At 40.8% G+C, this 23,454-nt stretch overlaps 1 protein-coding gene across 5 annotated transcripts in view; it reads right to left on the bottom strand.

Annotated features, from left to right (window-relative positions):
- Window positions 1–604: 604 nt before the first annotated feature.
- smtnb (smoothelin b) overlaps window positions 605–23,454 on the bottom strand; it is a 46,344-nt gene continuing 23,494 nt past the window's right edge. Inside the window, exons 6-21 of one of the 5 annotated variants that reach the window (XM_077561691.1) lie at window positions 22,714–22,810; window positions 18,574–19,259; window positions 17,088–17,130; window positions 15,678–16,256; window positions 14,519–14,595; window positions 7,937–8,116; window positions 7,607–7,682; window positions 7,422–7,463; window positions 6,569–6,736; window positions 6,416–6,478; window positions 6,245–6,317; window positions 5,350–5,520; window positions 5,146–5,272; window positions 4,839–4,990; window positions 2,430–2,608; window positions 1,592–1,741 (exon numbers count right to left, since the gene is read on the bottom strand). In XM_077561691.1, the coding sequence (XP_077417817.1) occupies window positions 2,461–2,608; window positions 4,839–4,990; window positions 5,146–5,272; window positions 5,350–5,520; window positions 6,245–6,317; window positions 6,416–6,478; window positions 6,569–6,736; window positions 7,422–7,463; window positions 7,607–7,682; window positions 7,937–8,116; window positions 14,519–14,595; window positions 15,678–16,256; window positions 17,088–17,130; window positions 18,574–19,259; window positions 22,714–22,810 (2,682 nt within the window). In that variant the 3' untranslated portion in view covers window positions 1,592–1,741; window positions 2,430–2,460. Of the gene's footprint in view, window positions 1,742–2,429; window positions 2,609–4,838; window positions 4,991–5,145; window positions 5,273–5,349; window positions 5,521–6,244; window positions 6,318–6,415; window positions 6,479–6,568; window positions 6,737–7,421; window positions 7,464–7,606; window positions 7,683–7,936; window positions 8,117–14,518; window positions 14,596–15,677; window positions 16,257–17,087; window positions 17,131–18,573; window positions 19,260–22,713; window positions 22,811–23,454 lie in introns of all 5 variants that reach the window. The other 4 variants (XM_077561690.1, XM_077561692.1, XM_077561694.1 and 1 more) reach the window with 4 other exon arrangements.

Genomic DNA, 23,454 nt, shown 5'->3' with positions numbered 1-23,454 from the left:
ATTTAATCCTGTTTTTGTGGGTTTTAGGAGCTGGAAGCACTAATTATGTGTAATAAATACTTGAAAACACAAATGGTGGGCCCTGAACCCATAACTATGAAAGTTCTGCTTTTTGAATGGAATTACCAAAATAAATGAACTTTTCCATGATACAATTTTGTATGTTGGCCCACCAAAGTATGTGGAGCGATCATTAATATAATTCAGGATTACCTTAATTATTGGCTAATGAGGGTCTTTGCCAAAAAACAAGTTTTGTCTCCTATTTTTTTTATAACAAAATGTTTGATACATTTATTGATAGGATATAGATCCATTGTAAAAATATGGCTTTTTTTTGTTGCTATTTCACAAGTTTTTCTTGAAACTGTATGAAAAGAGTCACCCCTCACAAAAATATGTTTTCAAAATTATGCTAATTATGCTTCTGGGTAGAACTGCACACAAAGTGCATCATTTAATCCTTCTGATCTTTCTGAAAGCTTTCATCATAAATCATCTTAGATTAATACAGAATGCTCTTCAGCAGTGTGTTAGAGCAAATGCGAGTTAACTAGTATGATGCCCCTTAGACCCCAAAGAGCAATAATCCCACACACAGAAATCAGTTTGTCTGCTTTAATGAATTCACATTGAAGTGCACAGAAACATGAAAGTGTTTGCGCTCTTACAAGTATGTACAGCACTCCCTGCTTTGTGGAAAGTTTTTCTCTTAGGTGGGTAACATATCGCAGATACACAGTAAGGGTGAATACATTTGGTTTCATCCAACCAAAAACATTGCAAATTGTAGACATGAAAACATCAAAATCTTCACTTAAAAATTATTTTAGCTGTAAAATATACACACGCACTCGTGTTTGTTTAGTAGTTTTGTTTCCACTGAGAGCTGGAGCTCATCAGGCCAACAAAAACACCGTAACTTTCTTTTTCTTATTGATCACAGCTGGAGTTGTCCCTTTTCCCTAATTGCCCACCATTAAGAAGAAACAAATGCGATGATGGTGGTGGCAAGATCATTGATCATTTGTCATTGTGACATACACGGACAGTACATAAGTTTTGTCCAAACTTGATGTTTGTGTTCAGTAGCACTGAGAGACTTCAGACAGCTGAGCTTACGTCGATGTGAATCTGTACTACAAATAAACAACCCAGTGCCAATGTTTTAAATAGGAATATGCTAAATGACACCCGAAGACGAATAATAACTTAAACTAAAGTGACCAAAGTTGAGTCAAAAATGTGAAAGTACCAACATTAACCGCCAATAATAGTGGGACTGATGACACTGATTTTACAATAGAAAATATATGTATAAATAAGTTACAAAGAAAAATAGTGTATATTGCTGTGTGTCACTAGCATACAGCTGAATTTAAAAATAGCAACCAAAAGGATGGTTGTGTTGAAAATGTTAAGTTTCAAAAGTTAGCTCCTTTAACACTATCTTGTACGGCATTTTCATCAACACTGCTGACTGAAATATTTAACACACACTCACACGCACACAACCCACCCTGCCTTGTCCGTTAGCGAAGGTGTGAACCGCCACACCTCGGCCCAACGTTGGTCACGACGTGTAGGTCAAAGGTCATAGGGCCGCCCCATGGCCATCTCGTGCCTGCGCAGGTGGTTGACCAGAGACTGCACGTAGGTGAACACGCACTTGGAGTCGGGTTTGTTTCCCATGATCATCATGTCCTCCACTTCCAGCAACGGCATGCAGTTGGCATACGTCCTAGGGGGGAGGAGGGGGGGGGTGTCAACGACACACAGCGAGAGCAAGCGAAAACGACCACTGTCTTTCTATTTGATGAACGGATAGGCTAAAGTAAATAAAACTGAGAATTGGCTTTATTAAGACAACATTTCGCAAAAGCTACTATCAAAAGGTTCACGTGTGAGCACTTCACATATTGACCACATGGTGGCAGTATGTTTGTATCTTTCAGCTTTCTCCACAATGCCGTCTATCAAAAATGTCAACGATATACAGTCTGCCCTCCTGCATGAGAACGTAAACATCAACATAGTAAAATGAGTCCCGCTATTTTAGCCATCACCGACATGAACCATTCTTGCTTTAAAAGCATCTTTAAAAGGCTTTGGAAGCCTAATGCATAAACACATGTAAACTATCACTTGATTAAAAGAACTACAACACAAGCTTTCCGATTTCTTTTTTCCCCCCTGTTTTGTCTCCGGAGCTGTCTGTTTGAAACACTGTGATACATTTATTCCTTTTAGAGTGTTTTAAAGAGCACGTCGACCTGGCCAGATGCCTCAGTCAAAGTCTGGATAGTATGCACAAAGGGACATGAGCATACCATGTTTGGCTCATCCCAAACATGAAAAAAATGTCCTGACATTTCATGTACATTTAACAAGACATGCTCTGTGAGGCTTTTCCCTTTTCCCTCTCTCACCATGGGTTCGCTTTTAGGCTGGGGTGCGACTTTAGGAGGAGTTTTTGGTTTTAACCAGGCCCTTGGTCACCAGGCCCCTGTAGAACTCTTGCAGGTACGTGTACACGCACTTCCAATCGGGCTCGCGCATCTTCACCATGTCGTCCACGTCCAGCAGCTGCGGACAGTCCACTAATTTCCTGCGCCCGGCAAGGAACGGGAAAGATGGACAGGCAGAAAGGAGGAGGCGGACGATACGAGGAATGGAGCAGAGAAAAGGACAGAAAAGAGGAAGAGGAGGACAACAACAGGTGGGAAAGACATGAAGGAGATAATACAGATGATGCAGTGAGCAGCCATGATACAGATTCAGTGGACACAAAAAACAGAGAGAGACAAACAAACATTACATTCTCAGTGATCACACAAGTAGACGTGTTGGCATGCTTCTTAAACATCATAAATCATACATGTGGCATAGAATACACAAAGACATAAACTTCAGGCGATGCTCATTTAGCCTTTTTTTTTTTTTGCATTCAAAATTTGACTACTAACTATAATGTGACGGAAAGAAAACCATACGCATGTGTGTCGTGTGTGTGTTCAGATAACAACAAAAATGCAAGTGGTGTCAGCACATGTGAAGAGTGCACATCCACACACAAGCACACGGGTGGTGACTGTGGTCAGGTGGCAGTCCATAAATCACAAACCAGTGTGGACGTGGTGCACAAAACATGGGTGACATCACAGGTATGGTTGGATGACAGGAGAAATCAAAATGAGTGTGGGAAGAAGACGAAAAAGAAAAGAGACGAAATCGCAACGCTGTGTTTTTTTTTTTTTTTTGACTTGGTGTATCTTTGAAAGGAGATGAGATGGCGGGAGTCGTAGTGGTAATCAATAATAATTAATATCAAGCTATTGTTTTTTTATTTGTTTGCAGTCATTTCCATTTTGAGTTATTGTCTCTTTTGTTTCTGTACCAGTCCTCAGTTTATGGCCGAGTTTAGTCCCTGCAATTGCAATGGAACCCAAACAAGACAGAATGTGCCATAGTGTATCACAACCCTGCACTATTGCAGTAGTTGAGTCAGCATGACAACAAATATATGTATTAAAAAACAAACAAACACTTCTAGGTCATAAAACAAAAACGGGACAGACAAGTACTGATACCAAGTATCAGTTTGATACCAGGCCCTATTTTTATAGTTTTATAATCAGGAACTAGATATTAGAATAGAAAAGCACCATCAATTTCATACAATCTTATCTGTCATTGTATTTTTTTTTTGTTTTTTTTTTATAATGGTAATTATTCACACAAATTTTATATCTTCTAAATGTACAATAAAATATATATTTTTAATTTTCATACTCTTGTTAGCATAAAAGTGGAAACATTTTAAACTAATAGAAATATGGCTGCATATTTTAGTCATTCATACAGTAATTTAATAATAATTCAGAAAATTTAGTTAAAAATAAAAAGATTTACTGTACTATAAAAAACTAGTGTGATCTTGATTTGTGTTGGTCATTTTTCTGCCACTAGATGGCATAATTGTATTTTTTAGACAGTGACAGCACAGTGCATTCTTCTTTTCATATTAAGAGCTATCTAATCTTTAACATGAAGTATCTTCTGCAATTCTGCACATTTAAAAAAAATGTTAAATACAGCTTACCCCATTCTTTCCAAATATATGTATTATTATTACTGCTAAATTTTGACGTGGGCGTGTCTTCTGCGTTGCGACTAGAAATCCCCCAGTACAGGCTTTCCAAGTAAGGGGCAGTCAATCACGCATAAAAAAAAAATGTTGGCATTAAAGAAACTTTAAATTAAGTCAAAATTAACACACTAATTTTGATACTCCTAATCAAAAGTACTAGTGGTATCGGTGACTATTCAAGAAATGATTAGTTATGCTGATATCTGTCTGGAAAAAAAAGGTATCAAACATCCCTAACAAAAACTGTAAGTAAAGAGACGACTAAGGGTGCCTTCCTATGCCATGGGATTGCGATCATGTATTCAGATGCCGCTGTGCAAACTAGTTCATTGCATGCCATTCATAACGGTAATAAACTTGAAGTCATAAATATGAAACAATCAAATGGAGAGAAAAAAACGACGGCGTTAACAGAGCATATTCTTACGGCGTGCAGTTGGTAGCCTTGGACTGTCGTGAACTGAGGACACTCCGTATTAAGAAGGAATGCTGTTCAATGTGTAAAAAGTGCACTGTACTCGTTTGGCATTTTAATACATTTTCCATTAGATTTGAAAATAATAAAACAATGGCTGCAACATTTGTTCTTGGCCCCTCGTTAGTGTTGCTAAATAAGGAAAAACAAAATAGCAGAAAATAGCCGTCACCGTGTTCTTATGAGTCGACCTGGTTGCGTTTTTCAACTCACTCTGCATTGCTGAAGGCCACCTCAAAGTTTTGCCTGCGGTTGCTGGGACTCAGGGAGCTGTAGTCGAAGGCCTCTGGAAAGAAGTTGTGCACCAGAGCGCAGAACGCCATGCCGTTGCTCCAGCTGGATGAGAAGTTTTGTATATCCACATGCTGATCGGGGAGAGACAAACAAAACCAGTTAAGTGATGGAAACATTCCCTGGGTAGTTAGATATGATCCCGGCCTTGTGCGCATTAGCGGGTCGAGTTGGACTTTTAATGGGTGGCATGAAAGGAGAGTGGCGAGCACGTGGCTGCGAGGTTCACCTCATATGAGCGGGTCTTGGCACGGCACCAGTCGAGAAGCATCTGCTTGATGGAGTTAGCGTTAGGTACACCAAAGCTGGTGGAACGCTGCACCTTGTTTACTTTGGAGACCACCTGATGTCCCGGGCTTAAAAAGGAAAGTTGAGGTCATACTTTCTAGTTCTTTTCTTTCTTTGGTTGGGTTGTCTTGGTATTTATCCTCACCTGCCTCCCTCCTTCTCAAACTTCTCCATCATGGCTTTGCGGGCCTGCATGGCCGAGGTCTTGGGCAAAGTCTGCGCCCTCATCAGCTCCTTGCGCCTCTCGGCCTGCCTTCGCTCCACCGCCGCCAACCCGCCGCTGCGAGACGACGACTCGTCCTCGCGATCAAACACACTGAAATAACCAAACGCATGACACTTGATGAGTGAAGTGGTGACTGACAACTACATTGCATCCCGGTGGGCATCCTCAAATTGTTTGTTACTGGATGTACAGCTAAGCCCAAAATGACTCGTACCTTGGGCAAGTTCATTTTGTTGAATTATGTTTTTTGTTTGTTTTGCTTTGAATGGTGTTGAAAAGGACTTATTTTTGTTTTTTAACATTTGGGAAATCATTAATATAGCAGATTTTAATTTTCACCAAACACTTTATTTTTTTAACCATTCAAGGAACCAGTTGATTTCTAACAGTATTTAGTATATTCTACTCAATTATATACTTGCAATATCGGATATGGCTGTATTAAGGGTATGGATACTTTAAGACAGAGATTTTTGTTGTTGTCAATAATTAAATATAAATAAAATCCCTCCACATAACCTATTTTACCTCTTTCTTGTTTCAATTACTGACCAATTTAACAAAACACAAAAATCACATTATAGCCATTTGTTGAGGATATAAATAATTTAGTCATTTGTGTAAAAAAAATGAGGTTCCAATGAGAAGGTAAAAAATATCACAACCTAATTCCAATTGAAGAAAGATACTGTATACCGCTTTTGGCTCATGCAATTAAATTTGTACATTTTATTACTTTTGGAAAAGAAAACTATGAATTCCATCCATTTAACCACTGGTGGGATATTATTGTGCAAAAGGGTTAACAACTCACCTGCCAACTTTTTTGCTTGTATTAGAGGAGGAGGATGATGAGTAGCTGTAAGATTTAGACTGGACTGTCCCTCCTAAAATGTTGAAAAAGACATGTTACTAAAACACTCAAGCAAAATACGGAGTGTGTGAATGGAATTGATTAAATGAGGGGAAAAAAAGGACAACTCACTGTCTGTTTTCTGCACATAACTAGCCTCAACAACAGTGCTGCGAGATGATCTGCTCCTATCATCTAGGCGCACACATTCGTATGACAGTTACAGTTTTTATATTTTCAACAGGTTCAATAAAATGCATGATTTTAGCAAAATGGCAAGAATACCGGACTGAGCAAAGCGGTCCGTCTTGGTGACTTGGCTAAGGGTGGAGCCATCAGCCGACTTCTCCACCTTCCTCATCACCACTTCTCCCGCTCCGACTCCTGCACGACGCTCGTCTCTCTGCTGCCGGAGGTCCTGCAGACGAGTCTCACGTTCTTTTTCTCTCTGGTCTGGAAAGGAAATGAAATAATGAAATCAGTGGACAAAAACAGAATGAGGAGATGATATTTAGGAAAAAACATTTGCTTCCACAAATAAGAGCTTCTGAGGGAAAGTGCATAATTATTTTTGAATGCTGACGAGTTTAATGTGAAAAAATTAATAAAAATCACAGTGACGATACATACATAATCACAATAAATTTATTTTCAAGTTCCAAATGATTTAAACCTTTACTTGGAAATTTTACAGTTAAGATAGTTTAGAATGAGTGTGTCATGCACTTTAGAGTTTCATACATCAGTTGATGAATGAACTAGATGTGCGAAGTTTCAGAACACCTGATGTGGTGAATGAGAAACACATCTCACAAACAAAAATAAAGAGGCATGCGTCAAAAAAAAGGGGTCTCCAAGTCCGGTAATCGAGACCCCGTATCCGGCCGGTTTTCCCTCCTCCAACACACCAGATCATTTGATTCAGGTGTGTTGAAGGAGGGAAACATGGAAAACAGGCTGGATAGGGGCTTTCGAGGACCGGACTCTGAGACTCCTGCATCAAACTATCTTGCATAGCCAACACACAGTGGTGAGATTTATTGCATTCAAAGTTTTGGACGATGGTGGTCTGTTGCCATCACACACGCAAAATACAAAACGCACGCATATTAGCTGTTAAACTGCACTGCAAACCAACCTGTCCTACCAATTTCTTCTTGAGTACACCCCAGCATGGCCTCTGAAGAGCAGAATGAATGGAAATATTTGGGAAATGACCACTAAGCTTGTTTACAATGTACAACCCATCCTTGCCTTGGTGACTTTGAGGTTCGCATTTTAGAGACGTTGTGTCACCCATGACAGTTATAATGGATTTGTTACCTCTCTTTTTCTTGCGAAGATCCCTCATGGCTGCACGGATCATTTTCCTTTCCTCAAAATCTTTGGACTCATCAAGCTGTTGGAAGTGATACAAATAGCAACAATGAGAGGTTAGTCCTTACACAAAGGGGGTCACAACTGTTTACGCACGCTGCTCTGATGATAATAATAATGTGCCAACACAAAGCAACAGGCTGTGAATTTTCCAAATATAACCCAGCTGACGAGATTTACTGCACATACACAAACCCTGCGCGTGTCCGTAGCGGCTGTATTTGTCACTAAGTGGATTTATAAATCATTCTGAATCCTAACGTGGGTGTGAAGTACCATTTTATCGAGGAGTTCTTCATCCTCTATAGCAGCCAACTGGTCAGCAGTCAGTTTTCCGGGACACTCATCAGCATTGGCCCGCATGGTGGAACCATTTGGGATGTTGGGGATGTGCACTTGGACCGACGGGCCGGATGAAAACACCGGCTCTGAAGCAATGACAGGCTCCGTCTCCATCTGCTCGAGACGAAACACAAGACAATAAGAGCAAGAACTAAAACATGCACAATACAGGATGTTAAATGATTTAGTGTGAGAATGCTAAATTGTGACCATAGTTGGATGCAACGTGAATCTGCTAGCCTGAAGCACAGAATGTTAAATTTCATCATTATGAGACCAGGGTGATGTTAAGAAAACACAACCAAAGTTTGTTGACATTTAGGAAGTAATAGGCACAGAAGGATTTAGGTGAACACCATAATAGGCCTGAATCAGTGAACTTGGTTTCAAAGCCCACATCTTTCCCTCCTTCTGGTAATCTTCTCTTCTCCGACAAAGACAGCCCACTCCACATAGCTCATTATTTCGTCCACCCCCGGCCCCATCCGGCCATGGCAGAAAGCGAGACAGCGAGAGTCACTTGTTCATCAAGTGTGACTGACAATAGGTTTGTAAATGTGACCGAGCTGCCGGGAACTCACCGTTTGTGTAACACCATTCGGCATAGCACACAGGAGAAACATATATCCACTTTATAGAAGACTTTAAAGCCATTCGGAAATGTGCACTAAGTTGAAAGGTTCTAAACACAGTAAGTATAAATATGTGCAGTTGTATATAAACCAACATTACTAAGTACACTTAGGTGGTGGCTAAAGCTTACAAGCAGGTTAAAGTAAAAAACAAAATGACATCTAACCCTAACAATCATGCTGTGCAAGTATAAAACAAAAAAGACTCCACTGACTGGTGACCAAAGTAAATCTCTTTTAATTAACCCACTGTAGTTGAAGTATACTAAATTCTTTGTGTATTTGTTTAAGCTGGAACGCCGTGGGAAACATTTGTGATAATGAAAGTACCTTGTTGTAGTTGCTTGGGAGGGAAACGCCTTAGGCGTGTACCAAAATATATTCAGTGACCATGAATCCTAAACAAAACGCCTCTTAAAATGTTCACATAGTGCTGAATGCCTGTGGAAGACCACTGTAGCTGCGGCCTCTGTGTTTTTGCCGTAATCAGGTCCAGGTCCGGATTTAGCTCAGACAGCTGTCTCTATCCCGGTCCACCACACTTCTAGGAAGGCCCAAGCCCGGCCGGGTCTCCCCAGAGAGGAACAATGTCAAGACAAGCCAGCGCTGCATGTCACATTTGTTCACCGTTGACCAAATCTTTGTGAACTTGTAGCCTCGGGGACAGGGTGGACTGAGAGTCTTTTGACTGACAAGGAATGTTTTGGGTTGCAGCATGGCCAAACGAGGCCTCTGAATTTAGCAAAGACAGAATGTGTGTGTGGGCCTGTGGTGGGTGAAAAAAAATCTTTAAGGGCCTTTGTGTGCAAGTCATGTTGAAGACAATTTGCCAAACTCTGTGCTTTAGGTGTTTTGTGTTGTAGCACAGTTGAGGCCAATTGGTCAAATCATTGATTATTCTTTACGTCAGTTTTCTCCAAGTCCATCATTTGTACAGGAGCAGGAACAGGAATTTCCCATTTATCCCCCTCTAACAACAATAAACAGCCAACACTAATCAAATGGAATTTAGAATTTGATGTTAATTTTGCGCTACAATAGCAAGTTTTTAAACCAATTTCCGGCCTATGGTAAATTTAATGTGTAAAACTCATACCTGTGACATTCAACCATCATCCACATAGGAAAAAAAAAACATGTTCCCAGTAAAGTAGTATATTACACAAAACCATAATATGCACCGTACCATGCTGCTCTTCCATGAAACGTTTCCCATCAAGGCAGGAGCAGATAGAGAGCGGCAGGATGCAAAGGCTGGAGGGTGAGAGATTGCCGCAGGCTCGGGTTGCGAATCTGGTGTTGCATCTGCGCATTTTGACGCAGATTCAAGGTCCTGGGTTTTTGGTTTCCTTTCCAGGGGTTCAACAGGCGGAGCATCCCCAGTTGAAATATTAGAATTTTCCTCATGGGCTGTATGAGGCGGTTCATTCGGGGTTGCAGAATTGGAGGAGGGGTTTGAGATGACTTGTGGAGGAGGATCAGGAATCCCCATCGCCTGGCAAAGAGCCTCGACTTGCCTCACCAACCTCTCCTGTTGAATCCTCAGCCTCAAGTTTTCCTCTTGCAAACTAGCCAGCGCCTGGGCCACTGGCCCCATCTGAACTTCTGCTTGCTCCAGCTGTAAGTCCACTTGCTTTCTAAATGACTTGAGGTCATTGTGGATCTCCTCCACCACACATCTTAGTGCTAATTCAAAATTCCTCTCACCAAACTGCTCTTCTTCAAACTCTTGCTGTGAAAGCAGATCCCCAATGACCTCCTCCAGGCCAGACGCAGAACAAGCACTATCTGGGCTGCCTAGTGCGTCTGGACCCTCTGGGGCTGCCTGGAAGTCCAGGTTAACACCAGGCATTGTCGCAATTGTAACTGGCTGCAGTTGGACCCAATATCACAACTTTTAGCTCTGCATGAATTTCAAATGTTCTGTATTCTTCCCAAGGGGCCCGAAACTGTCAAAAATGTCATTCAGATAATAAAACAAAACAGCAAACAAGTGTTCTTTCTTCCAGTCCTTCCTTAGGACCTGTCAAACGACACATGTTCTTTATACACCCCATAAACCGCCCACCCCTTCAGTGACCCAAACCGTGCCAACCAATGAGCATGCAAGGAATCTCGCTGCCAAGGCAACAGGAGTCCCATCCCCTTTTTCCAGGTGCCACAGTCATGTCTATTTATCTCTGGCTCATACGTTATTCCATTGAGCCAGTCAGCTGGTGGAAGCCTGAGAGGGCACCATCATGCCATCAATTAAACAAAACAACACAACACAAAACAAAACAAACAAAAAGCACCCCTCTTCTTGTCCTTCACATATCCATTGGAAAACAAGCAAACATGGTCTGGATGCGGTTTTTGGCTGAAGATGGTTTATTATAAGTTGCACAAGTTTTTTTCTCCTCGAGATTGCTCGTTTGAGCTAGATTGCATGACTGCGATTAATGAACATCAGTGTAGTTGTTTTTGGACTAAAGGACTGGCCGAATAGTGGCCATCTTGAACCTTGTTCTCATATTGCATCTCCCCCAAGAACTATTTTGATTAACATTTGATAAACAAGACAGGGTGAGGTACTGCTCTGTTGCTGCTTCAAATGCAGTGCATGTTCAATTTGTGAGCAAGTTATTTATCCATTAAATGTTTCTGGATTGCTGTAGTTCATTTGTAAGTAACGATTCGACAATTGGAACATCAGCATACAGATATACAGTACTAGTATGCACCAATTATAATACTCAAATCAGAGTATATTTTTCTCAAAGATGAGATGACCAGTTGACAACAGTGCCAAACACTAAAATGTGGAATAAGTTGAGTGAACTCTGTCTTGGATTTGATTATCTCTCCTTCATAACGGTTTAGCAAAAGAGAGAGAGTCTGTAGTATAAACCCTTGCTGCTGCGTTTCTAAAAATAATCCAGTGTAGCACCACGCAAGGCTCTGAACTAAAGGAGACCAAAGAAAAATATTAAGCCTAAACAAGTAGAAAACGTAAGTAAATCTTAATAACTGAGGACAAGAAGGGATTTAAAATTTTCCACTTAGCATCCACTCTGCCAACTAGACTATCATCTACAATGTACAGTATGTGAAGTGGTTAGCCAAGCACCATCATGTGTCACGGCTCAGTGGTATTTTAACAATGGGGTCATCATCACACCGTGCAAATCCAAGACAATCCATCATTGACTGTGGGTCACTGGGGTCGTGAATTAATGCAAGCAGCAAGTTACAAGTATGAGATGGGGCTCAACAGTTATCTCTGTGACTATGAGAAAGAATGTGACTAGGCTGTCATCACTCGACTTTTATTATATTGGTGCTCAAGGACGAGTATAGTAAGAAGAGCAGCAACAGCTGTGATAACCGAGGCATTAATATTCAGCTTTGGTCACACCTGACTAAATGGTCCTCCGGCCATTTTGACCACAAAGTGGGTTTCTTAATTTTACACAATATTTGCCCATGCTGCAAGGTAACATTTATGGCCGTACAACATTGTTATGAAGAATAAAATTTTAATCATTACATTTACATCATGACATTAACGAGAAAACTTTTTTTTGGGGTGGTAAAATTTACTCCAACATTTCCACAACCTTATTTTTTTGTAGTTGGACAATTACGATAAATATTATGCAATTTTCAAAATCATCTTGAACCACATCATTTTAAAGAGTGCAATAATTCATTTCATCGCTCTTGAGATGGGCAGATGTCCATCGGTCAAACAAAGAGGCAACGCTGCCTCTGGCCACAGCTGTCGCCAGTCCAAGAGCAATAAAAATACAGCGAAGGAAATAGTGGACATTTTGATAGCGGACCGCCAAGGAGAAGCCAAGACCACACAAACAGATCAGAGAGTGAGGCCCTATGGTGTTCTCACCAGCGATAAAAATAAGATAACTCATCTGTAGATCCTTACTAAGATAGTGCACCTCTAAAAAGTAACACAATAAAATTTATAATAAATTAATTAAAAAAAATAAAAATAATTCTCTCTCTGCTATTTTTTGATGCAGCGGGGATATAAACACTGAGCTCTAATTAAGGTACACATGCAGGTAGGGCTGTCACTCTTGTATATGTTTAGAATTGATTAAACAATAAAATAATCTGATAGATTTATTTTGTAAAAAAAAAATTGTAAAATACTTTTTCCTAATTACTGTACTAGTGTAAAACGTTTATTGTTGTTTACTTTGGCATTGTTTAATAATTAAAGCACAACCAAATAAACCACAATTAAGCAAGTTGGAAGTGATGTATCAACAATATTTTTGAAACTCAGAGCTACTTCTTATGTACTGATTAAAGCAAAAGGCTACTAGTTTAATACAATAATACTTCTGAGGCCATAATTTAAGGATCCATTTACTTGTTTGGTCCATAACGTCACAAACTGGCAAAAATGTTGATCATTGTTTTCCAAAATAAAAGTAGAATTGATGAAGAAAATCTTATTTTGATTGAAAAATTAAGAAGCAGTCTGCTTTCATGAAGAACTTTAGAAATCTGAGAATATCTACTGTTGAGACACTAGAATCAGAGGATTTGGTACATTTTTACTTAATGACTCAAAAAACGATTATCATATAAATAATAAACCAAATGATAACTAAAAACTAAACTACAAAGGCTTAAAGTCGTAGTCCTAAAATCAATGTCGTGACATCCATGTTCACTCAACACAACAACGATTCCATTGTTGTGTTTTTTAGCTTGTAAGCAAGTGCCTAGTGGTACAAGCATGCAGTCATCCATGACGTGCGACACTTTCTGGTCATCAGTAACATCTGTAGTTAACCTTGAAAGGAAACTCAGGTGACAAACAAACTTAGCAGCAAAGCAACAATTTAAGATAAAATATTGATAGGTGAACGACTGCCATCCATAAATAGTTTGCTGGATATAGTGATATTCCGGTTGGTTAAAAGATGCGATAACACTTACGTAAAGTGCACATATCCTTTAAAAATAAAGTAAGAGGTTACCTGTATGTTAGGTTGTTGTGCGCGGGTACGTCAGTCTCATATCCTACAAAATGCCACCTTCTTCTGACGAAGTGTCTTAGTTCGTACCTTTGTCTGAGTGAGGCTCTAACTGATGGATATGCTCTCATTCCAACACCTTATATCAAGCCTGCAGCCCCATGGAGACTCCTCCTAGCCCCAATTAACCAACTCCCTGATCCCAAAACCAGATTATGTCTGTCTGTCTTGCTGCCCTCACCCACACCATTGAAGAGTAGGCAAGACCCCACCTCTCCTCACCTTCTCGCCTCCCTCCTCTACCCTCAGTTCATCAGAACACTTCCTTTCTTGGAGGGCAGTGAAGGTTAAGGAAGGCAACAATTTGAATTTTAACTCCTCACTGAGCCGAGACAACCGTCTAACAGCAGTCACTTTCCTCCATCAGCGGTCATCTCTGTACGATCCCCAAACGAGATGAATCTTAAGCGCAGCCAAATAAAGACTAGATGGCACAAGTTGTCGTTGGGTGTGATGGATGATAGACAAATGTGATTAACCAACACAACCCGGATGGGTCTCAGCGGGCATTTGCCTGCTGAGAGAAAAGGAGGAATGCCCTGAGCACCTCCTCCTCCTCCTTTGCTCTCCTTCACATACCCTAGAAGGAAAGATGAGACTGGCTACCCTCTCTGTATTTGATAAACACCGCTCGTCCCTCTGCTTCTCTTACTCTGTCCGGCTTTCACTGAACAGACATGCTTGCTCCCTTTATAGGGGATTCCTTCTGCAGAGAAACACTGCAGATTCATTTAAACACAATAACCTCTCCGGAGCGTGTTAGAGATCATCCTTTACATGTTTTGATCAGCTCTGGAGAGCCTCAGTGATGATTTAGAATTCCAAGCCAGTACCTTAATGGAGGATCCAGAGGAGATACTGGAGGAAGAGAAGATCTTGAATGGTGTAGCTCTGAGGCCAAGGGTCAGCTCTGAAATAGGCACAGATTCTTATTTTAGGGTTTGAATGTACATACAGGAAAAGCCCTGATATACACAGTATGTGTGTGCATGCTCCGGGACATTAGTCAGTTACATAAGACGCCAGACAGCCATAAACATAAGACTAGTCTGACAGGAGACAGGAAATATGTACATGACAACACTTTTAACATAAATAATTCCATGAGTGTGCATGTGCCCCCCCCCTCTACCCAATCAATCAGATTGTAACCAAGACTTCTGCTTCTGAAAGAGACACATACATTCGGCACATCTTGCACATTGCTTTTGACATACAGATTGTAAATATTACTATTATGCTTCTAATGACTAATTTAGTCATCACGTTCTCAAATTTATCAGGTTAAAAACACAAAAAGATGATTTAAAAAAAAAAAGCCTCTGTATACTGAGAAAAACATTACAGTGGGGTTGTTTGGTGAATGCAAATTAAACGGAACATTTTTGCAACTTTATGGTTGTAAACAATGTTGGAGGACACAGAGAAAGATGAGCTTGAAAATGAAATTCAGAGCATAAGTGCATCCTAAAATGTGTTAGCTAGAAGGAGAAGGAGAAGAAATATAAATAATACATGGAATAAATAATATAAGTAGCAATGAGTTTAAGCATCTTGAAGGAGTCACCAGTGAACAACCAATTCACTCCTCGGGCTCCTCAAAAGTAAATCACATAACAGACAAACCAGTGCACTGTGTTGGTCTGTTCTATCCTTCTATTCAGTCTGGCTTGAGAGAGACAGTTGTTGTGTCCTTTGTCCTGATGTACTTTCTGTGGTGAACTTCTGACCTCACCCACTCAAGGCCTCTCTATAACAAGCAGCCTTTAGAACAAGCATGCTTCTTCATATTCAGCAGTCTGACAAAAAGCTTTGTCATCAACCCACTTGTGACCTGTCACTGGTGCTTGTCCCCTCCTACATGGAGTCAGAGGCTTGGTTCTGATTGCAAAGTACTGTCTTGCCAAACAACAGTGTCTTCATTCTCAAAATCATCCCTAAAACATAAAATAAAAACTGGAGTGAATGTTTCCTGTTGCTAACGTGGCCTACCTGTTCTCTGGCCCAGAGCATTAGCGGTGATGCGCGGGGACATGTTGCTGATGGGGACCATGTGGGAGGATGTAGACGACGATGTGGTGCGGCCATCCTTGATCTCAATGGTGAGGAACGTCTTCATGTCTGGGTCTGCTTCTTCTGGGGTGTAATGATGCCCAGCTTCTCTCCCAAGGGTCTGGTCCTCCTCTGAATCGCTCAAGACCGACTCACTTTTCTCAGTCGGGTGCCTCGTACCACCCATGGACTGCTGGGATTGGCCGGTTGAAGGCAGAGGTTTGTTAGCCACACCTCTAAGCTGAGGTGTGGCCTGACTCATGGTCGCGGCAGAGGTGTGAGCTGCGGAGTCTGCGCGCGCCCATGCGGGCCTATTGCCAGAGGAGTTGAGGGATGTTGCAGTGGGAGTGAACAGCTCCGCAGCTCTGGAGAAGTTTGTCTGGCTGCTGCTGCTCAGAGGAGCCTTCTTCAAAGCTGGGGAAATGATGTTCTGACTGGGCTCGTTGAACTTGCGCATGCGATCACGTACAGAGTTGGTGCGCCTGGACTGCTCCAGATAAACATCTTTCTTTTCAGGTGCTGTGAAGATATGGAGGAAAAGAAGGAGAAGTTTCTTCATCTGAATTTACCACATTAGTCTATCATGATGGTTTCCTCACACAACTCATAGTTAAATAAGGCTCCATAGAACCAATTAGTTTGAGAGAATAGATACTTATAATAGAGATACTTTTAGATTTTTAATTCCCTTATTACATAATTTTCAGGATTTCAGCATTTTTAATAAACCCCAATTTTTTTTTTTTTTTTTTAATAATCTCTTTGGGGGGAATTGTAGTAATATTGGCAAGGTAAAAACATTCATAATTAAATAGAACGTAAATAATTAAAAAGTTTGTGCATCATATTTTATTGCCGATGCTTCTGGTGTGTGACAATTTGCTGCCAGGCAGCACTATAATACAATCATGCAGCTAAACAGAGGTGTTTCACTCACCTACTACAAGTGAAACAGTATTCTGCAGTAATATGAGGCGCGTTTCACAGAGGACAAAGAAAACATGCCTGTGAGCATTGGTATATAGTCGGTTGTCTGTGTGTTGTTGTACCATTGGTGTTCAATATTCATAGAGTAAAACGCCTGTCTATGACCTTTCCCATTGTGTTAGCATTAAGCTAGCTAACTTTGGCTTTTTTGGGGTAACTTTCTGGACACTATGTGACAAACTGCTTGTTAAGTGAGGTGAGGTGAGTTGAGTTAACTGCCATTCAACATCGCAAGTTTGTGCTCATAAGTTAAAGGGGGGAAAATGGCTTGTATCTAAAAAACAAAACAAAAAACATAAGCCTGGGCACTTATCACAAGGCTCAAATATATAGTGACTGATGTGTTCATGATTTCTTTCTTACCAGCATCCTTGGCATGATTGAGGATTGGATCACACGATTCTATCTATATGAAGGAAACCAAAAACAGGACACAGCAATTAGTGGCGAGGGTTACAGAGATTTGGAGTTCAATTGCATTGGATTAATAAACGCACACCAATTAGCATGGCATGGTTGTGAGTCGCGACCCTTGTGAGGATAAGGTCTCACAGAGGTTTTGAAGTTGTTACGTATGGGTGTTGTGACAGCTACACGTTATACACATGCAGTACAACACTGACTGCTGGTCTTTTTTTATTACATAACATTTGTGTTTTGAGTAAATTGCGGGCCCCGGTTCTTTTTTTGGCAACAGGGCCTCAGAGTGTTTACATTATATTCAGGCGACAGAGCATCAGCCTAAATCGAAATGGACAGTAAAACAAGTTGAGGCTGGCCTTGGGTAAACACATTTAAAGACCATGTGATCCCTAGATGAGAACAAACAGTTAACACAAATGATCGTGCAACATTTAATTTGTGTGTTTTGTGCTCTTGGGTGACGAGAGACAGAAGACCGCCTGCTCTTCTTCTGACAACAGGTGAGACACACCTACTGCTGAAAGGAAGCAGAGATGCTCAGGTGCAGATGTGTTTGTTTGTGCAGCCGAGCAACAAGAGATAAACAGCCCAGAACTGGATGTCAGCACAGTGTGTTTATGGATGCCAATGTAACCTGGGTGTCACATAAGTCTCGAGTGGGTGTTAGGGGAAAGAAGGTGAGGAGCTCAAACATGCATGCTCTGTGACTAAACAGCTCCCTCTGGTGGTATGGCATTGACAGTAACTGTCAATAATTGACAGATGGAACAAAATCTGTTTTTAAAGCTGCAGTTTAAAATTATATCAATTTGGCCAAAATTATTTTTACAATGGTGTTTTTATTTGACCATTTATGACTGAAACATTTTTTATTTAGTAAATGACACCTAAGCTGTTCATAATGGGAACTAATGCAAGCCTCTAGAGGGCCAATAGTTTACAGACTTGAGTCTGGTTTGAATTTACCGCCCTCTGTCTGCAGATGTGAAGTCATGCGGCGCATTCCTATACGTGATTTTCGGCCACAGATGACAGTACTGATTCAAAATTAAATTTTCTGCGTTCAGAAGCTTTAAGAAAGCCCTTAGTGAAATTACAGTACAGTAGTATATCATTACGTACGTTGACAAGTCAAGTCAAGTTTATTTATATAGCCCTTAATCACACAAGACTCTCAAAGGGCTTCACATGCCCTCAGTTGGCAAATATCAACGACATCCCCTAATCGAACCAAAATAGGGCAAGGAAAAAAACATCAGTCGAAAAATTTGCAAATGTGGAAATCCCCCTTCCAGGATGATCAGGCTGCAATGGATGCTGAATGGGCAATAATTTACATAGTTTGTGATACTGAACAATAAACAACTCTTAACGCTGTTATGTGTGTTTTCATTGAACATCATAATAAATAATGAATATTGTTTACCTTTTGTTTCAGGATGTCGTGCTTTCCCTCAGCAATACCATTGACCGTGCCAGTTTCAAAAGCTCTGCGAGAAAAAACAGCTCCATCTGGAAGATCCTGGTCGACAAGATGGTCCTGGCTGGACGGAATGTGGAAACTGGTTACATCGTGGCTTCTGATCTGGGTTTTCAAGTCGGTACTGTGAGCGCAGCCACTTGTGTCCACCTCCTCTTCCTCTGCCAGACACCGTTCTTCAGAGAACATACTCTCAGTGCGATCTGATGTTCCAGAGTCATTGCAGTTTCTTGACAAATCAATACTGTCAATACCTCCAGAACCTAAAGGGAGCTCGATATAAGAATCGGACACATCTGAGCCCACTGTGTGAATGATGCCAGATTGGGTTTCGATACTATGCTCGGATGTCCCAGAGTCTTGTCTGCTGCGCTGGCTTCTGTCTGAGGCTCCAGAATCTGAACGGCCTCTGTAGGTTGAGCTCAGGCTCTTTTCTGTAGTCACGGAATCCATATTGGATCTGGAAGAGGCCACGCTGCAGTCTGAAGCTGCAGAATCAGACCTCTGACGGTGAGACATAACCAGGTCAGGTTCTGTGGCCACTGCTTCTCTCTGTGGCTGGATCAGCAGAGGTCCGGAGCCATCCCCTTTTACCAAATGGTCAAGAACGAGTACCATGCCTGACTTTGAGCCTGCAACACAGAAGATGAACAGTACAAAAGATTTAAGGTAGTGATGTCAATGCTGCCGTATGTTTCACTGGATATAAGGAAAAGCAACTGGTAGTGTTTAAGTAACCGATAAGAGGGAAAATGAAATACTTCCGGACACACAGCTCTAAGAGAGACTGAGATAAAAAATAAAAAAAATCACCCAGGATCACAGAGGGGACACGTGGAGACATGACGGGATGTCTGCATTTCCTCCAGACTAGCCTGTGTTCCTGAGTTATATTTGTCGGATTGTGTTGCGCATAAAAGAGGAGGAAGTGGAGGGAGGCGCAGGTGGCGCTGTTGAAGGTGGCAAAACGTCAAGGAGGAAGTACAAGTGAAATGGAGACAAGCGCTTTCATTCCCCTCCATCTGAGCTCCTTCACTGCTCCCTCTCTCCTCAGGAAACCACACTCCAAACAACACAGCAGCGCCCACATCCTTTCAACGTCTAAGCACACAACAGTGCGTTTTATGGGGGAATATCTGTGGCTGTGCACATTCCAGAGATGAAGAAACCAGATCAGACTAAAGTTATCAAGCAGCTGACCCAACCCCCACAAAGGAGATTGTTTCTTTAGCCAGTTTGTTTTTGTTTAGTTGTTGGGTGAGTGGAGGTGCAACTCCAGGATCGCTCCCCCTCCCATAAACCTCGTAAGACAAAACTTTTCTTTTTTTACATTAACAGTCTCTTATTTTTATGGTTGTTTACTATTAATGGCTATAGACAACATGCCATGAACCCCCCATTAAATTAAAAACCAAAAACAATAAGTGTTAACATTTTGTTGAGTGAAATGTGTTTTTCAACCCATACAACTTTGCCAGAATTCTGGCTCCCACGGATTGGCTGGCACACATTGTGACACTACAAATTACGCATAGAGCGATTATCGCCCGAGCCAATATTTAGGCATAGGCTTTTTCTCTTCCACTCTCTGTTATTTTATTTTAATTTTTTTTTTTTAATCTGACAGCCAATAAGAGAAAATTGTGTAAAACTCAGGGAATTATTTTGTTATTTTTGTGAATTTTTACGTACTTAACTCATTCACATCCAACCTTTTTCAGTTTACTGAAGCAACTCCCTTTGCTCCCGGCTGTTTTACTGATTTTTTATTCATTTTGCAAGGTCCACAGAATATTGTGTTCTATTGTTCTAAAAACATACCAAAAGAAAGATTAGCATCTTTTCTTTCATCAGGGAAAAAAAAACTATATTTCTATCTGTTTCCGTTTTGCAGCAATTAGTATTAGAATATAGCTACGTTTCATTATTATTCACAAATCTGTTTAAAACACTGGGGAAAAGAGCCTTTTTGCAACATGGCCCTGGTTGATCTCTTACACTCTGCTGCCACCTGCTGGCCGTTTTTGTAATAACTAGCATTGCTTTAAGCGACCTCTTCAGGTCAGAAGCTGCATCAAAGCCTTCTGTATGCTCTAGCATAAAAAAACAAACAAATGTAAAAATACATTTTTGGGACCATATTTAAAATAGAAAGTTTTTATACATTTTGGGGAGCAAGTGTGAGTTAATGTTCTAAGAGATGCTGCTGAGCCTGGGACCTTCCTGGGCTTTTCGTTAGAATTTGAAAACAAAGATGTCTATAGTCGAAGACAAAAAGAAAAAGAAAAAAACTTGTTGCAAATCTGAAAGGCAGTTTAATTAAAAATGCCTAAAGAAATTTAAACAATGTGTTGGAGGTTGCATTATTCAAAATTTTGACAAATAGTTTCCTTTTTTTCCTGCCCTGAAAACATCGGTCTATCTCTATTCTTTACTAAAAATACCTCACTAGATATCAGCATTGATAGAGTATGTAATCTGCTAATTTCCCCAATGAATGAAATAGAAGTGAGAAACCGAGCACGTTTCCTTTAAGTACATTGAGCAATGTGGCCAAGTGCGATTGAAGTAGACAATCACGTACAAACTACGTATCTCCTATACATCTGGCAATTGACCTTCACACACATACCAACTTGCTGAAGCAAAAAATAAACTGTGATCAACTGCACGAGGCCACTTATTGAACCACAAACCCACAATTGTCAAGGAAGGAGTGGATTGCTCTGGTCACTACATTACTGTATAAGAATACAAAGGCAGGAAATGGACAAGAAATGAAGGAGAAAGAGTGGATAATTGAGGGGGTTTCATTGTTTTCAGTTATTTTTGCAACTCCATGAGCGGTAAAATTGCATTCAGGCAATCCATGGTGGGCAGAACATCAAGTGGACATGTCAGACAAGGATATAATGCATAGCACTGAGTCGACACAAACATTTCATTTTCTAAATCATAGCCCGTGCTGTAACAGTTGCTATAGAGTGAGAAATGGCTGAACACATATAGCAAACGCGTGTAAATACTGTGAAGCTTTTTTTGTCTGAGAAGCATGGGAATGGTTTTTTGTAATGTTGACAATCTCAAAGAATGCACTTTTTACAGGCTCATCTCTCATTTTCACATACTTTCACCCGAAAAAAAGGACAACTAGCCGCTCGAAAAACCACCGGCTCACACTGCCTACTCACTCCTGTCCCAACCACATAATGTTCTCTCTGCCTTTGTTGACAAGTGCTTTTCACTGGTGGTCTTTTTTGTTGACACAAGCTTCACCCTGTCTTAAATTATAAGGCAGGAATGAATCAGGAACATTAGGAGATTTGCTGTGCCACATCAAGAGAACGTTGGTTCTGTTCTGGTATCAGCTTTATTTAGCAGAGTTGTGGCTGCTGGGTTTCCCTCTATTGGTTCCTAAAAGCCATGACCAAAGTTGAGATCCACGCGAAAGACTCATGGAGGAGGTCAAATACAATTACATTATGGCTGTGGAATGGGTTTTAATTGTACAAGATATCATTTGAGCTTTCACAGAAAATTACAACATTTAATAGGGGGAGTTAATAAAACAAGCTTTAGATTTAGGTAACATGTGTGTCAATCGTAAATACAGCATACATAAGCTATCAATTGTCAGGCATAGTATTAATTACAAATCTGCTCATTCTGCCCTCAAAGCCTGCATTCATGCCGTTTTATTAATGGCCTCAAAGGTTAATGAAATTTCTTTACACTTAAGAGGCGAAAGAGTTTAAGCTGATGGCTTGAGCGCCTCTGCACAGCTAATAAAGCTACATGAAAGATTCTACACTAATGTGACTTTCTGACTGCCACCAGAGAAGAAACGCTCTTTTAGCTGGCTGTTTTAACAAGCGTTTGGAAGGAAGTTGTATTTAGCTGCTTTAATGCAGCCACGGGTTCATTGCACAGACATGGTTAGTGTTTCCCTCCAGGTTATCAAAATGTGACCTTCAGGTGAATGTTTACAGCCTATACAAGCTTTTGTATGGCAACAATCACGGATGTGTGGGATGTGGAAAATGGATCCAAGTGTGAGGGTGCGCCTTACATAGAAGTTGTTCTCACCTAGTCTCTGGAGCTCTCGACTTTGGGTTGTCTGCTGGCCACACAACTCCCGGATCTGAGATTTGATGTGGTCTTGTTCACAGTCCAGATCTCTGCGCTGTAAAATAATAAATAAAAAAATGAAAATATTTAAATAAAAAAATGCATGAATGGTAAAACAATTAAGCGAATGCCTTAGGTCAGATGAGGATTGTTTTTAGAGGTCAACTGCTCTGCTAGGAGACACAGCCATACTGTGCAACATGCTTTGCCAGCTGGAAAGTGCAACTTTCATTTCCCTGCTACAGACCGGGGATAAGGAACGGATTCTGTGAGGACTATTATCAGTTATCTGTTATCTGTTACAGTTAAACTGTTATCAGTTGTATGACTGAAGTTGCTCCTTTTGCCAGACCTTAACAAAACACTCTGCACGTTGAGATTTAATGTAAAACTAAAACCCGAATCTCACTTAGCGGCAAGCGTTGGTGAGTTTTTGCGAGATTATGGGATATTTGTTTTTTTGTCAGGGTACATTCACGGTCGCAAAGACAATCGTCGGACGTTCACCAACAGTTTTTCTTGCTGCAGCAAAAACTATTAAAATAGTTGGCGAACATCTGGTGAACGTTTGTGACCTTGAACGAACCCTGGGGAAAAATCAACATTAGCTACCTTCCTCAAACGCTCACCCCTCAGTGGGATATGGACTTAAGTCACAGTAGGGCGATCTCCAAGGAGTGGCTTTATTATTTTAGAATA

The sequence above is a fragment of the Vanacampus margaritifer genome, chromosome 3 (genome assembly GCF_051991255.1).
Source record: "Vanacampus margaritifer isolate UIUO_Vmar chromosome 3, RoL_Vmar_1.0, whole genome shotgun sequence".
In the NCBI taxonomy this organism is placed as follows: Eukaryota; Metazoa; Chordata; class Actinopteri; order Syngnathiformes; family Syngnathidae; genus Vanacampus; species Vanacampus margaritifer.
The sequence above is the reverse complement of the archived record's forward strand: the minus strand, read 5'-3'. Positions and strand labels throughout refer to the sequence as shown.